At 39.8% G+C, this 15,649-nt stretch overlaps 1 protein-coding gene across 1 annotated transcript; it reads left to right on the forward strand.

Annotated features, from left to right (window-relative positions):
• The first annotated feature begins 263 nt into the window (after positions 1-263).
• Positions 264-13,485, forward strand: arih2 (ariadne homolog 2 (Drosophila)). Its single transcript, XM_028410230.1, has 15 exons — positions 264-407; positions 5,084-5,634; positions 6,523-6,590; positions 6,951-7,023; positions 7,369-7,510; positions 7,693-7,814; positions 7,919-8,028; positions 8,707-8,824; positions 9,429-9,479; positions 9,689-9,710; positions 10,031-10,182; positions 10,688-10,831; positions 10,918-10,986; positions 11,188-11,313; positions 12,287-13,485. The coding sequence occupies exons 2-15, from the start codon at positions 5,368-5,370 to the stop codon at positions 12,356-12,358; spliced, it is 1,536 nt and encodes a 511-aa protein (XP_028266031.1). The 5' UTR covers positions 264-407; positions 5,084-5,367; the 3' UTR covers positions 12,359-13,485.
• Positions 13,486-15,649: the final 2,164 nt, after the last annotated feature.

Genomic DNA, 15,649 nt, shown 5'->3' on the forward strand with positions numbered 1-15,649 from the left:
TGTAAATGTGTTGTTTCTGACATTTCTAATTAGAAAACGTCATTAGAATGTGAAATGTAACTGAAAATCTGCTTTCATCATTAAAAGCATTTAATATGGTTTCGATTTTTGCTTTCATGTGACTATCTATACATCAGCCAATCAAACATTCAGTATTCTTTAAAACCCATTTTGAGTGGAGTTATGTTCTTGTTACTGCTAAATGGACAAGTCCGGAGTTAAATGGCGACATGTTTCCTAGTAGAGAGGAGGCCGGCATTAGAAACGCGGAAGTGACGTCACCGATAAGTACCTCTGTAACTGTCTGTCACCAACCAAGCAAAAGAGTGTAAATCGCTCTTTGGATTCCCCCACACAAAACCCGCCTCTGGTTGTCACTGCGGCCCACGTCGACTCTTTTCTGAGAGGTAAACATTACCGACTTTAAACTGTGTAATTTAATGAAACGGTTGTTTAAATGTGTCTGTTTACTCCGGAGCTCCAGAGGGCCTTGTTTACATCTCAATCCCCGGACTAGAGTGGGTGAGGTGCAAGGGTACAGCGAGCGTGTGCGAGGAGGAGATGTAGCTGCTTGGCCAGCTTGCCTGTTGTGAATTCTAGTAACGGGACTAAATTCACTTTTTTGAAAGTCTATTCTGAAACTACACGAGAGTCTATCCGCCGGAGTCGTGGGTTTGGCATGCCGTTACTTCAGTACTGAACAAAACTGACAGCACGTTAGCTAGGAAGCTAATGCGGCTAAATTAGCCAGCCGAGCTGTGCATTTGACTTCACTGACATTTTTATCTTTTGCCCGTTGTCGGACCGAACTGCCGAAATTTAGGCGGATTTTAAGTTGCTGAATATCGCACCCAACACATTACTTCCCTTCCCCCAAAGACCAGCCACCAAATCTGTGCTGAGTCGCTGTAACATGTTAGACTAGCGAGATGTGTGTCGCCCAGTTTGCTGCCTATTTTTATCCTGGATCGGGCGGAATGCCGCTGGACTCACACCGTGGCAGACTGACTCTGGGTTCTGTGCAGGTGAATAGTTTTATTTGCACCCAGGTGCTTCTTTGATGGAGTATTTGTTGACCACGATGACTATGGTTCATGTTAATATAAGCCTACCTTACATCTGTGGTTATCTTGCGTTAAAGCCCCGCTAAGTGTTCGTAGCTCAGCAGTGTGATTGTATTGCATGTCTTCCATTCACGTTGTAAGACCGGAGACTAGATAGTTGTTGAACTATGTATCACAAATCTTCAAAAATGGTTCTGGCAGACATGGTGCTGCACAACAGTGTTAGGACCTGGTTTCCACGGTGCATTGACTGCTTGGAAATGGAGTTTTGTTGCTTTGCCAAGTGGCTCAGCGTACACAGAAAATCTCTGTCTAATCGTTTAATTCATGTTAGTGCTGTGGTGATATTCTTAAGAATGAAGGGAATGATTCCATGAGACATAAGTCAGGACATTGAAGCATATCATTCTCCATCACTTCATACAGATGTGTGATTTGTAGACATGAGACATGTTGGTCATACGTCTCTGCTTTGCTGCTTGTTGTTTCCAGCTCAAATGGGCTTGTTCTCAGTGTGTTTGGGCATGTTCAAGCACCTTGCTTCCAAAATCCACACCTTCTCTGTTAAGTGTCATTGGAAGTACTTCTGAGTGTTTCCCCACTCAGGCTTCACGACACAGTGCATATCAAAATAAACAGCAAAACGCACAAGTTCTGACAACACCATTTTTTTCCCAGTGAGACAGAGTGTTGCGAAATAACCCGGTTTTGAAATCAGTGAGGTTCGAGATCACTTCTGCGTTGTTTCCATAATATCGCAGACACTGCAGTCCACTTAAACATTAAAAATAAACACAGCAGGGACTTAAAGGCCGTACAGGTGGGCTGCTGTTCCTCCTGTGCACATGCCTAGTTACATCGGTTTGTTTAGTTATTTTCAATAGTGTCAAATGTAAAGACATATTTTAAATTAAGGTAAAGCACATTTATTATGTAATATTTCAGTTACACATAATGACGCTATGTCTTCAGGTCTGTTGGGTGCTAAGCACACTTTTCAGTCGGCTTGTCATGCAGTGTCATGGTTCATATTGCTACAAAATTCTCAGAGATATCTATACAGCCGGCATTCTATGGATGGGTATGAATGGCTTGCCCTTTATAGTGACAACAATGCAGGCCGAAAAGTAAAGGAAGTAAAATAACCTAGAAAACAGAGTGCTGTAAAGGTTAAAACGGATCCCACCTCTTTATATGACCAATAGACCAATAGTAGTTCTGTCTTTCCACAGTAGTTGCTAATACATTAGGCATTTGCATCACTCCCTCACTCCATGAAGTGGTTTCAACAATTAAAAGCCTATACAAAAGTAAAAGTAACAAAATGTGTTCTTTTTTGTGAATTTTACCTTTCTGTGTTATGCATGTTTCATATTCTATTCATTAATGTTCTCATAAGAAATGATGCCCTTTTGTAATCAAAAGCTTAAAAAGCCTCTAACACGGGCTGGGCTCGATCTTTTAAAGGGCCACTTCATCCTTGATGAAGAAAGCAAAGGGCCACTGATTTCTTTATTTGTTTTGCTATAATTGTGTGCCATGGTTCAGTGAATTGGCCACTACTAATAATAGGATTAATGTATTGACCTTTGGTAATAGACTCCCATTTCATTGTCATGATTGTGAGAGTGCTTTGCTGTCATTTACAGTTTACTTCTGTGTGTATACGTGCCCCCCTTGTGTGTGTGCTGTGCAATGTTCAAAGCTTACACAGATGAAGTAGAGATAATTATTAGAGTTAAAACTACTAAAAAAAAACAAACCAAATCATAAATATCTGAGAGTCAGGCCAGAAATGTGCAAAATGTCTACAGCTTACAATGGTGAGCGCCTCTCTAATTCAATTCGATCCTACTTCTTTTGAGTACACCTCTAACACTGATGGCTTCTTAGACTCTTGATAGTCTCCATTCGCCCATGGACAACAGTTCATCGGTGTCAGCCGACTCAGATTTCTCTCTAATGCCTTGCCATGGTGTTGTGAAGATACTCTCTTGTCTAGGTACTTCCGAATACAGCACTCAGACCCATTTATTTCTTAGCTTCAAGCAGTTCTCTTTGGGACTGGTGCCAGGTTAGGGCAGCAGTGTGCAGGATTTTATATTGATCAGACAATTGGAGGTTGGGTAGATCCGAGCTGTCAAATGTCTCCAACGTGAGAGTTTGACTTTTTTTCTGCCATGAGAAAGTGAAGGTAGAGTTTCTGCAGTCACAATTTTAATCAGACACCACAGTCATGACCGGAGTGGGCCTAAAACTTGTGGAGCTGCCAACAATATTAGGAGTACAGTGTGGTTCCGAGTCTTGGTATTATGTGGAGCTTTGTAGATACACATCTATCCATTGTAGATATTTTTTGCCCCACGGAGGCAGTGAATAAATACTGTTAGCTGTGCTCACTGTTGTTGGTCGCTCTGCTGTGACACACCAAGACACACAATGGAATGAAAAATATTGTAGAGGAGTGTTGTATAACGGATATTTGTGCTTGTTTCTTGTTTTGCTTTTTTTCAGAGGACTGCACAAAAGTGCAATTTCATAGCTGCTGCTTTGGTTGCATTTAGGCTGCTTGTGCAAAATTGTATCGTGTGCACATTTAAATGTGGAATTGTCCGGTTTGTAATGTTTTTTCTGCTGCTGTTCTACAGTATGAATGAAAACATGCACTAGTCTGTGACATATTCCAGTCACAGGTTCATTTGCACAGACACATTTTAATGTTGAGATGCACTGCTCTCTGACCTTAAGATAAGAACATTTGAAGGACTAAGTTACTTTGCTTCATTATTATTTTGAAGCAGTGCATCTGTTATCAATAAATATTTCAAACATGGCTGGTTTGTGCCTAATCACTACTCACCAGCTTAACCTTAGAATGAAGTCGTTAACTTGACTGATGATTTGTCAGTATCATTTTAGAACAATGTGGCGATTTAGAGTCAAAAACATGTCAGTGCAATTGTCATCAATTAATCGTCAAATGAATCGTCATCGGTTAAATGCCACAATTAATCGTGATTACTTTTTTTGCCAATATCCCCCAACCCTAGTTGCATTCCCATAATCCTTCACTTTGCCTGCCTGCAGACAACACTGCATCATAAATTAGCAGCCTTTTGTTGCACTGGATCTGATGGAGTGGCCATTAATTAGAGACAAAGGCATCAGTAGTTATATCCACAGTTTTGTTTTTGTACATAGAGTTTTTCTGCAAATCATGGGCACTAAATGATGAGAAGTGAGAATAAGGAGAACTTCTAAAAAAATGCTTAGTAGTAATTTCACAAACAGCTTTGAAACAAGCAGAAAATATGTCTGTCCCATCCACAGCTGGTACACATAAAAACTCCCACAGATTTTCGGCTCTTCTCCCTACTGTTAGTTTTATTAAGCACAATCTGCACACATAATGATTCTCTTTATCAGAAGATTTCACATGACTAGGAATTTGTCTTATAGATTTGGTGCATACATAAAACAAGTATCATATAATAATAGAAGCATGCATGGGGTAAAATAAAATAAGTAAAAAAAATACCATCTAAACAAAAATAAGGCTATACATTGACATATGAATTTACAAGATATACAAATGAACAGAAGACTGTGTAAGGGTTATGTGTGAATTTAAAATAGACCCTGACATGAAGCAGTGTAACAGGTACTAAATATGGCAGCGGAAAACGTGACCAGCAGGTTTTCAGCTTACCGGGTGCTGTTGTTTTTGCACGGCACAGCATGGTATTCACGTATACCAGGGTAAAATATGGAGGGCGCATGACGGTATAAAAATTTGGATACCACCCGACCCTAACAGTGACTATACTAAAGTGACAGTGCAGATTAACTAGTGTTCATCCCAGGGTTGCTGTATTTTGGAAAGTGTTCAGTCACTAGTTGTTTAAAATCAGCTGTCATGTTTTAGATTGGGATTCTGAGATATATTTATGAATAGAATGTATTAAACTTTCTTCTGTTTTCTCTTTCCTCCTTGTTCATTTGTCACTCCCACTCTCCAGGGTCATATTCTTTCTACAGATTGTCTCGTGATCAGATTTCCCTATGACTGACGGAGAGTGTGACTTCTTCTGCTTCTTCCGCTGCTGCTGAGCGCGCTCTTTTGGCGCCTCAGACAGACGGGAAGGCAAGGTGTCTCTGAAAAGTGATAAGAGGTGGTGGAAAGGAGGCGGGGAAAAAACAGGGAGGGGAAACTTCAATCAAGCCATTTCTGTCAATTGGACAAGTAGGTTCCGACAGGTAGGCGGGTCGTCTACCTGTCCGGGTGATTGATTCGGTCGACTGGATGTCTGTGGACATGAACAGCCAGGCATCAGACAGCAATGAAGAAGACTTCGGGGTGAACTCTGAAGAAGAGGAAGATGAGGACGATGGAGGAGAAGAGGAAGATCAAGGTGACATTGCTTCCTACTATGAAGGTGTCGCCAGTGACGTGGAGCAGCAGGGTGCTGACTCCTTTGACCCAGAGGAATACCAGTTCACCTGTCTGACCTACAAAGAAAGTCAGCGGCTGCTGACAGAGGAGGTTAACACTGTGGCTGCTGCACTGAAGGTTAGTGTAGCAAAATACTGTGATCAAAAACAAAAAGTTATTTTCAGCTTCGATTATAAAGTTGTGATTCTTGCATTAAGGTATTCATATCACTGTTCCACGCTGGCAACACTATTTATATAACTGTTAAAAATATATAGTAGTATGCATGTTTCCTGTCCATAGCTGGTTCTGGGTTCTGAAAAATGAACTACACATTTGTCAGTTTTAATTCTAAGATTATTTTAACCTGTCCATATATCCTTTGCAATTGAACTCAATAATGGATAACAATATAATAATATAATAAGCAGTATAGCAGGGTTGTCCAGTAACCGGAAGGTTGGTGGTTCGATCCCAACTCTTCCCTAGTCACTGTTGTGTGTCCTTGGGCAAGACACTTTACCCGCATAGCCTCATAGCGCTCTTTGCTGGGCTGCCTTGAGCAATTTCCCCATTGTGGGACTAATAAAGGTTTCAAATTCAATTCAATTCAATATAATAATATTTATTTTAATTAATTAATAATATTTGATTGATATTTATTTAATATTAATAATATTTGGTGCACGAGTGCTTTTACTTCTAATACTTTAAATACATTTCAAAGTAAGCACTTTGGACTTTTACTCAAGTAGGATTGTTGATATAGCACTTCTACTTGAGTATATATTTTGCTGGGTAATTGTACTTTTACTTAAGTACCAAGCTTCAGTACTTCCTCCACCACTGCTTTATATTTAATTTATATGAGTAGTGCATTTATTTTTTATTAGAAACCCAAGCGTTATCCCTGTCACACTGTATGTCATTACAAATTAATTTCAAGACAACCACACCATACACCTATAAGGATTTTGTATTGCTTCTAAATTAAATATTATGGCCTCTCTCTGTTTTCTCTCACAGGTTTTACCAGCAGTAGCAAAACTGATCCTTGTCCATTTTCACTGGCAGGTTTCACAAATACTGGACAGGTATGTGGCGTCTGCTTTCCTCCCCGCTTTCTGTTTATTTTCTGTCACACTTGAAGCCTTTTTCATTACGACTTCCATGACACATGTCGCAGACCCCATCCTGCTCCAATATTGTGATTGACAAACTCAGCTGGGTCATTGGTGTATTGTTGCACCACTAATGAGAGAAACTTTACTCAAGAAAGGGACCCAGAAGGACTGGAACAGTTATGTAATGCCAACAGACTCACAGAAATAAGTTTCAGTAATTCAAATGTTGTATGTAAACAATGTTCAGGGCTGATTTGACAGCCAGTGATGGCCCCATTTTTTTTAAAATAAAGCTCTGAACTGGTCCTGTCCTTGTTTTCTTTTCTACAGATATAAGTCCAACTCCTCTCTGTTATTGTCAGATGCTCTGGTCCAGCCCAGCAGCAGCTGCAGATCAGTCACTGTAAGTCTGGATATAATTGATTGGCCATTGAAGTACTTTATATAATAATATTTTCAATTCAGTTACGTTTTATTTGTATAAAACCATAATGCTAAGGTCAGTACTTGATGCCAGTTCTTGACTTTATGTACAAATACCTATACTTAAGTTTAAGTATGCTTCAGTTTTTGCATTTTATTTTTCCACAAAATTTGATGTAACAGTTGTTAATCGATGTCACAAGCCATGTACCTTTTAAGTAGATTGTACTTTATAATATATATTATATGTAAAAAGAGTCTGTTTTTTTTTCTTTGTAGACTAAGCTTCCGTTATTATTATTATTTCCTTGTTCCTGTCTTTTAGACCCCTCAGTCCCTCCAGTGTGGTGTGTGTCTACAGGTCGTACGAAGAGACTCCCTGCTGGCGCTGCCCTGCCAGCACTCCTTTTGCAAAGCATGCTGGGAGCAGCACTGCACTGTACTGGTCAAAGATGGCATGGGAGTGGGTGAGTACTCTCACTTTTTTCAGACTCTTTCAAGTGACTATTAAAAGGTTAGAACTCCTCACTAAAGGTTAGGATGAGGTTAGATTGTCTATCAGTCAAAGTATGCCTTTGTTCACTCTTTGTTTGTGTATGGCTTTGTCACTTTCAGAGATTACTGTGTGTTGTTTGCTGTGTGCTTTCAGGTATCTCATGTATGGCTCAGGACTGTTCGCTGCAGATGCCAGAAGACTTTGTCCTGCCATTGCTGCCAGGAGAGGAGCTAAAGGACAAATACAGACGCTACCTCTTCAGAGACTATGTCGAGGTACGTGACTGTCCTCATGTGTTTTGACCTCATATTAAAAAGCTGCGTGTATAACCAACAAACATGTATGTTCCTTAATCATTGTCTTGATCTACATTCTGCAGAGTCACTTCCAGTTGCAGTTGTGTCCAGGTGCAGACTGTCCCATTGTCATCAAGGTCCAGGAGCCCCGGGCCCGCAGAGTGCAGTGTAGCCGCTGCAGTGAAGTCTTCTGGTACAACATACAGAATAACTATTGACACACTCATATAGTCCTGCAAGCTATACCAACCTCATAAATGTGTAGTGTTTATATCACTAATAAGGATGCCATGGTGAGGAACTTTTCCCATCAGTTAAAAAAAAACATAACACTGCTGTTAGCCATTTTACTGCCCATTTTCAAGAAAACATAGCTGGCAATGACATGGTTGTTCACTTCAATATGTCAAATGTACATCTCCACACAGTTGCTACCTTCATTTAGTTTCCTGTTATGCTGTCGCTCTGCATCAAGATAGGTCACTGTGCTGACAGCCACAGCGCCTCCTCTGGCTGATGTCCAGAGCAGGCGCTTGCTCATCTAACAATTGACTAATGCAGGTTTGACAAACCTTAACAAAAACTACAATTTGCTTTTTGATTCCAGCCGTTTTTAGAAGTCTATCAGGTGTCACAAGATGTGTCAGTTACACACAGTCGACACTGTGCTTTGTTTACACTTTCAGGCGGTTGCCATTAACTACCTTGTTTAATTTAGCCTGAATTATGAATCCATGAAAAGTTGAGACTGAGTGTATACGTTATTCTGTGGTAAAGCTACATAGTGCCAGTCGGTTTTGTTTATAATGAAACTGTTATTAACTTGTGAATAGTAAAAATACACATGTCTGTATTGTCTTCTGTCCCTCAGTTTTAAATGCCGTCAGATGTACCATGCACCCACAGACTGCGCAACAATTCGCAAATGGCTGACCAAATGCGCAGATGACTCAGAGACTGCCAACTACATCAGCGCGCACACTAAAGATGTAAGGACCTACATGTAAACGTACATAAATACACATACATACTGTATAGTGACTCTTATTCCTACTCTTGTTCCTTCAAAATAAATCTCTGTATAAAAGATCTTTGCTGGAGGGAGTGTGCATGCGCATGTGTGAATGCCAAAGGTTGTATACCCACATTCATTCTGTCCTCTCTCTTCTTTCTTAAGTGGCTACAGCTGAATCAGCACATGGTTCTAAAGCCAGCCTCTTGATTGTATAGGGGAGCCATTAGTGCACATTAGATAGAATGCTGTGGAAGCTTTATTAATGCAGAATAATACATACAGCCTCTAAAGCAAACTGCTACCGTTCAGATAAGATCTCTTTCTGGAAGGTCTTGCATAGGGCAGCAAAACAGTCCATGCAAACTGTAGGCTAGACCGTCACCCAGTGAAAAAAAAATGGCAAAAGAGGCCATTAAACCTGATGAGCAGCTGAAATCTTATATTAAGCAGTGAGGGCTTTCAATTTCAACTATGACAGTTGGTCTCCCTAAAATTAGCATTTAGAAAACAAGAGTGTATCTCAACTGTGAAATACAGATTGAAATGGAAAGCTAAGAATTTTGTGTTTCTCCCTTTAGTGTCCTAAGTGCAATATCTGCATTGAGAAGAATGGAGGATGCAATCACATGGTGAGTCAGACCTACCTTATGCTTGCGGGTTCTCAACCTTAACACTTGAATCACTCAAAAGCAAATATGCAGGCTGTTGTTTCTTTTTATAAACCAGTTGTGTTAAGGCATCATGTACACACAGATGTACTTTATCTAATGAAAGGGACATGCCAAGGTTGATTTATCAGAATTCTGCCAGACTAATTCGACCTTCTCTTTTGTTTCAGCAATGCTCCAAGTGCAAACATGGTAAGATATTTTTCAGGGTTTTACAACTTTACTTTTTTAGGTACCAGATTAGAATGACTGATCCTGAAGTAAATGGAAACAGCAAAATAACATTGGATACCACTTTGTGCTATTTAGTATTTCTCTCTTTATATCCATTAGTCCAGTGAACAGTCTGTCAAGTCACCATGTAACCAAGGGAGATTACTGATCTAAAGACACACAAAGCATTACTGAACCATGCATCACATGTAGACCTAAGGAAGCTGTTGATCTCTAATAGTACAACATTGTAAGCACATGTACATGCTGTGTCATTGAAAATCCATATGCGTCTACAGATTTCTGCTGGATGTGTCTTGGAGACTGGAAGACTCACGGCAGTGAATACTATGAGTGCAGCCGCTACAAAGAGAATCCTGATATTGTCAACCAGAGCCAGCAGGCTCAGGCCAGAGAGGCCCTCAAGAAATACCTGTTCTACTTTGAAAGGGTAAGCCTTTAGAGAAACACCTGGACTAAAAAAATACTTTTGTGATGTTTATATATTATAGATTTATTTAAAGCTGGAACGTAACTGAATCAAACTTCTTTATTCTGATACACCAGCAGACTTGGTGGATATTTGTATTAAAGCCACTGAAATATTCACTTAGGTTTTGACACTGTATTGCATACTCGATCTACACATTCATTTTTTTGCCCTAATCAATAAGTGTCTGTGGGTCGTCACAACAGCTTGAAACTAATATGATGCTTGCCTTGTGATACTGAAACCTGGTTGCTGCTGCTTATATTAGTAGACTGAGCTGCTCCCGTCTGTTGTGTAAAAGCAGGCTTGCCTCTTGCAGAAATATTTAAATCGCGCAGGTAGTGTTGAGCTTTTTGGGATTTGAATTGTCTTTGCTACCGCACACTTTCACTACAACATTGTTTTTCTTTTTCAAAAAAGACACTGTTATTTGTAAAATTTCGTGCTCTTGTTTTTACTTCACTAGTGGGAGAATCACAACAAGTCTTTGCAGTTGGAGGCTCAGACATACCAGAGGATTCAGGAGAAGATCCAGGAGAGAGTAATGAACAATCTGGGAACCTGGATTGACTGGCAGTACCTGCATAACGCTGCAAAGCTGCTCGCTAAGGTACTTTGCAGAGTATGACAGAACTGTAAAATAGAGAGAACGGGCACACACCTGACTTCACTGTTATGTATATGTTTTGTTTCCAGTGTCGCTACACACTGCAGTATACCTACCCATATGCCTATTACATGGAGTCCGGTCCACGCAAGAAACTGGTGAGACACAATCCTCTCTCTTTGGCAAGTTCTTAATACACAGTATAATAGTATAGTAACAACATAATCTGTGATCTTGGTCTCGTCTACACCCTGGCCTTCTAAGGTCAATTTTGAGTATTCGTCTATATATTGTGTCTCATATCATGAGGTGAATGGTGTTTTTGGCCTTATGTGTCCGTTTTTGTTTGTCCTCTGCAGTTTGAGTACCAACAGGCTCAGTTGGAAGCTGAAATAGAAAATCTCTCATGGAAGGTGGAGCGAGCTGACAGCTACGAAAGAGGAGTGGTGGGAGGCGAGGGGGAGCTCAGCGCCAGTGACAGAGGGGTAAGAGCGCATACTGCCAAAATCCTATTGTTGTATTGAAGGTTCCAAATGAAGAGTCATAGAACCTAATATACCCATCTCTCATGTTTAAGGTATTTACAGATTAGACACTATATTAAAAAGGTGTCAGGTGTTAAATGGTAAATATAGACCTATACACTTACATTGTAAATTGTATGGATCTTTCTCTTTGCAAGAGATACACTGATACACAACAATTAATATACTGACTGTTGAAGACAATATCCTGCTTCTGTTACATGCTATAAGAAAAAAACTATAAGATGTTTTTGACATTTAGGAATAAACATGGCTCTCAGCCCCAGATGCTTCTTTGGATACAGACTTTTTTAAAAATGTATACATTTGGCCTATAAGACAAACACATCTCTCAAAGTAATTCAGTGTGATCAAATGATAATCAAACACTCTAAATACCACGTATAGTTCAGTAAAAGAATGAAATCATAGTAAAGAGTGACAAACTATGAATGAAGCCAGTGTCACTAAAAGCAGTCACATCACTGTCCCACCACTCCGCACCCACACACATCTCAGCGTTCTTCCTGCAGTCCGTTCACACAGGAGAGTGATAGCAGTCGCATATTATTTTGTAATGTGACCAAGCACACCAGAAAATCGGATTTCACCAAAAAATCGGAATTGGGCATTAAGACCTGCAGTCTGAACATAGCCTAAGGCTGGTGTCGGTGCATTAAGAGCTAGCATGCACAGACATCTTCAGGAAAGTGATTACATGTTTCACATTTCTAAGTGGCCTTTTGATTCAAGCCACATGAAGAAATACATTGTAGTGTCAAGAGCAAGATGAGAACCAGCTGATCCAAATACAGAGGAGCTGCACAAAAGCATAGATGATAGATAGATATATCGATACTTTATTGATCCCCGGGGGGGAAATTCCAGAATAAAAGGGGGAACTGATAGACGATTTTTTTTTTTTTTTTTGCAGGATCTGGAAAATCAGATGCACATTGCTGAGCAGAGGCGGCGCACACTGCTGAAGGATTTCCATGACACCTGAATCTCCAACAGGACTGCAAAGCACCAGCATCTCCCTTCTTTTCTTCCTCTTTTCCCTCCCACCTTTGCTTCCTTCAATGACTATCCCGTGTTGCAGTCCTGCTGACCCCTTTCTATGGCTTCTTGCTCATTTGCTTCCTTCTTTACATCTTTCCCTCCTCTCACTCCCATAATGCTGCAGGGTCATAGGATGGCACGATTGTATTACACCTTCCTCTTTTACATTCTCGTCTTATTTGCGTATTTTGGTTTGACATCAGTTACACTTGCTTCAGCTTTCAGATCTGATCATGTAGGGTGAGGTCTTATGACATCGTGTGATTTGAAAGGGAGTGTTTAGAAATTATTTTTCAAAGGGATTCCTATGATTTTTGGGATGCTTACCCAGAGAAAATCATGTGGAGACTTAACATTGTAGAGGATGCAGAAGCTTGTATTACAAGTACAATGATGATGCAGAGTAGTGGTTTTACATAGATCATGTTGATGTGGAGCCAGTAACTTGTAGCAGTTAATGACCTGTATGAACGTAGTTGAAATTCAGTTTCTTTTGCTGTTGATCTAAAACAAGGTGAACTCATAGACCCAGAAGAATAACACAAAGCACTGTTGTTACCACACACCCAAGAACTTCACATTAAACACACCAGTCATTATGGTTGAAATAAAACTACTGGATCCGGCCTCCTCATCATTCCGATGTTGGACCGTTGTTGCTCGGTTGTGTTTGCCGTTATGAGCCCCTCTACATTTCCACTGATCAGATGGTGACAGTGTTATGAAGCAGCAAGTGTAATCTCAGCTAATTCAGACACTACAGCATCTCTGACTGACACTGACATGGCATGCATTCGCTAACACACCCATGCCCAAGCACTCCACTGCAGAAAATAAACCTTTGTGCTCCCTCATCTTACACTCTCTTCCTTTCTTTGCCCTCATCTCACTTTTTCTTTTCTTTTTTGCTTTTTGTTTTCTTTGTCGGTCTTGCTCACATTGTTCACTCTTCTTCTGGAAATGGCTGTTGATAGATAGATAAAAGGAAAAAAATAAACAAAAAAATGATGTAATTTTCAACAGTTGTACATTAATACAGAAATAGAGTTACTGAGAGTTTTTAAAACCGAACCTTGTCTCTTGTGTGTTAATTGCACACACACTTACTGTATATACTAAAGAACATACAGTTACAATGTTAGCCTCACTCTTTCAGCTGAAACCCCAGATTTTGGAACAAATAAAGGATAATTTAAAAAACGGAATTTCAAGTGGTAAGAAGGCTTACTTTCAAAACTTTCACTTTGTCTTTGATGTTGGATGTCGTATATAAAAAAACAATTTGACTTTTATATGACAGGAAAGATGGCTGAAACAACAGATCCTAGTATTTACTAAAAAAACAGGAAGAAGCCTTGAGCATTCAACAGATGTGTAAAAACATAACAAAATCTAACACTGTATTTTACAGTGTTGCTGTTGCATCATCTCGTCAGTGTGTGTACCTAATTAGGTACAGTGGTACAACCTGTGTAACAATATGTAATATCATGTACTACTGTTGTACTTATGTATGCACACATACATTATGTGCAACATAATGTATGTGCAACATAATGTATGTCATCTGATTACAGTGAGGCTTAGTATCAGGCAAATACAACTTCAGATTTATAACATATTAACATTTTTCACCACGCCATTATTAAACAAAAATGAAGCCCCAGAGAAAATGTGTTCTTACTGCTTAAATAGGATGTAATAGTGTGAGCTGCAGCAGGTGCTGCTGATCATCAGTCCTTGAATTGATCCTCAGCAGGTGAACGGACGTTTTGAGGGTTTGCTGCTCTGGAACATTCAGGTGTGTGTTAACAATGACAAGAGAGAAAGACACAAACAATGGTGTTAGAGAAGTCAATCGGAAAGACTTATAAGACCATTTCAAACTATTTGGAGTTCAGTGTTCTACAGTGAGAAAGATTATTCACAAGTGGAAACATTCAAGACAGCTGTCAGTCTTCACAGGAGTGGACGTCCCAGCAAGTTCAGCCCAAGATCAGAGAAATACAACACATCCCAAGAGCTACATGTCAGAGCCTACAGACCTCAGTGAGCATGCTCAGTGTTAATGTGACAGCACAATTAGAAGAAGACTGAACCAGTACAGTTTGTTTGAAGGGTTACCAGGAGAAAGACTCTTCTAAAAAACACATGGAAGCAGGACTGAGGTTCACTGAACTGCATCTGAACAAAGAACAACACTTGTGGAGCAATGTCCTATGGACACATGAGACCAAAGCGGACTTGTTTGGTCTTAATGTTCACCACCATGTCTGCTGAAAACCAAACACAGCATGGGTCATACAGCAGGACAACAATCCCAAGCAAAGCAGCAAATCTACCTCAGAATGGCTGAAAATATTGAGTTTTTGGAAAGGAAAGGTCTAGTCAAAGTCCAGACCACAACCCAACTGAAACGCTGTGGTGGGACCTGAAGAAGACGATGCATAAGTGAATGTCCAAAACTTAGGACTGAACGCATGATTTTTTTCCCCTTTTTGTTATCACTTTGCTCAATAAATAATGGCACAGTAAAAAAGTGCAGCTGAATAATACTAGGACCCATTACAATCAGATGATTTTTATTACGTTTTTACACACACACACAAAAAAACAGTATTAAAAGTATAGGGGTACTAGCTTTTGAGCATGATTGTGCTCAAATTGAACAAAGAAAACAAAGATGTTGCATGAGATTGTTAATAATAGGACAAGAATGATTTATTATTTCAGAGAATTATTGGCACATCCGGATGCATTGCATTAGTCTAGCACAAATATAACATTGACTAGTTTTTTGGACAGGATGCTTGATGAGAAGAAGGCTGTCTAAAGTGCATATCTTGGTCACTTCTGGGCTGTTTATGACCAAAACAACGACCCCAACTGTGCATAAAATCAGTAATCTTTATGGATTTACAGTCCTTGTTCAAAGTATCGTAAAAATAATATAGGAGTGGGGAGCGAGTGTGACGTCTTCAGAAGGCGACGTCTTTATGTTACAGAGTTACATTCTTAGCGGAAAAAAACACCAGAATTCATGCACCTCGGAACAATAAAAAGTGAATTACAAAATAATATTTCAGTTATTAAATATGATATATATGAAAAAAATCTGTTGTTATTTCATTGTTTTAACACTATTTTAAAAGGGTGGCGCATGTTGACTTTGTAGGGTTCACTGGTTTTGGCACTGTATGAGGAAGGGGGCGGGGCAGCCGGATGTGACGTCTGA

Source organism: Parambassis ranga, chromosome 7 (assembly GCF_900634625.1).
Source record: "Parambassis ranga chromosome 7, fParRan2.1, whole genome shotgun sequence".
Taxonomy (NCBI): domain Eukaryota; kingdom Metazoa; phylum Chordata; class Actinopteri; family Ambassidae; genus Parambassis; species Parambassis ranga.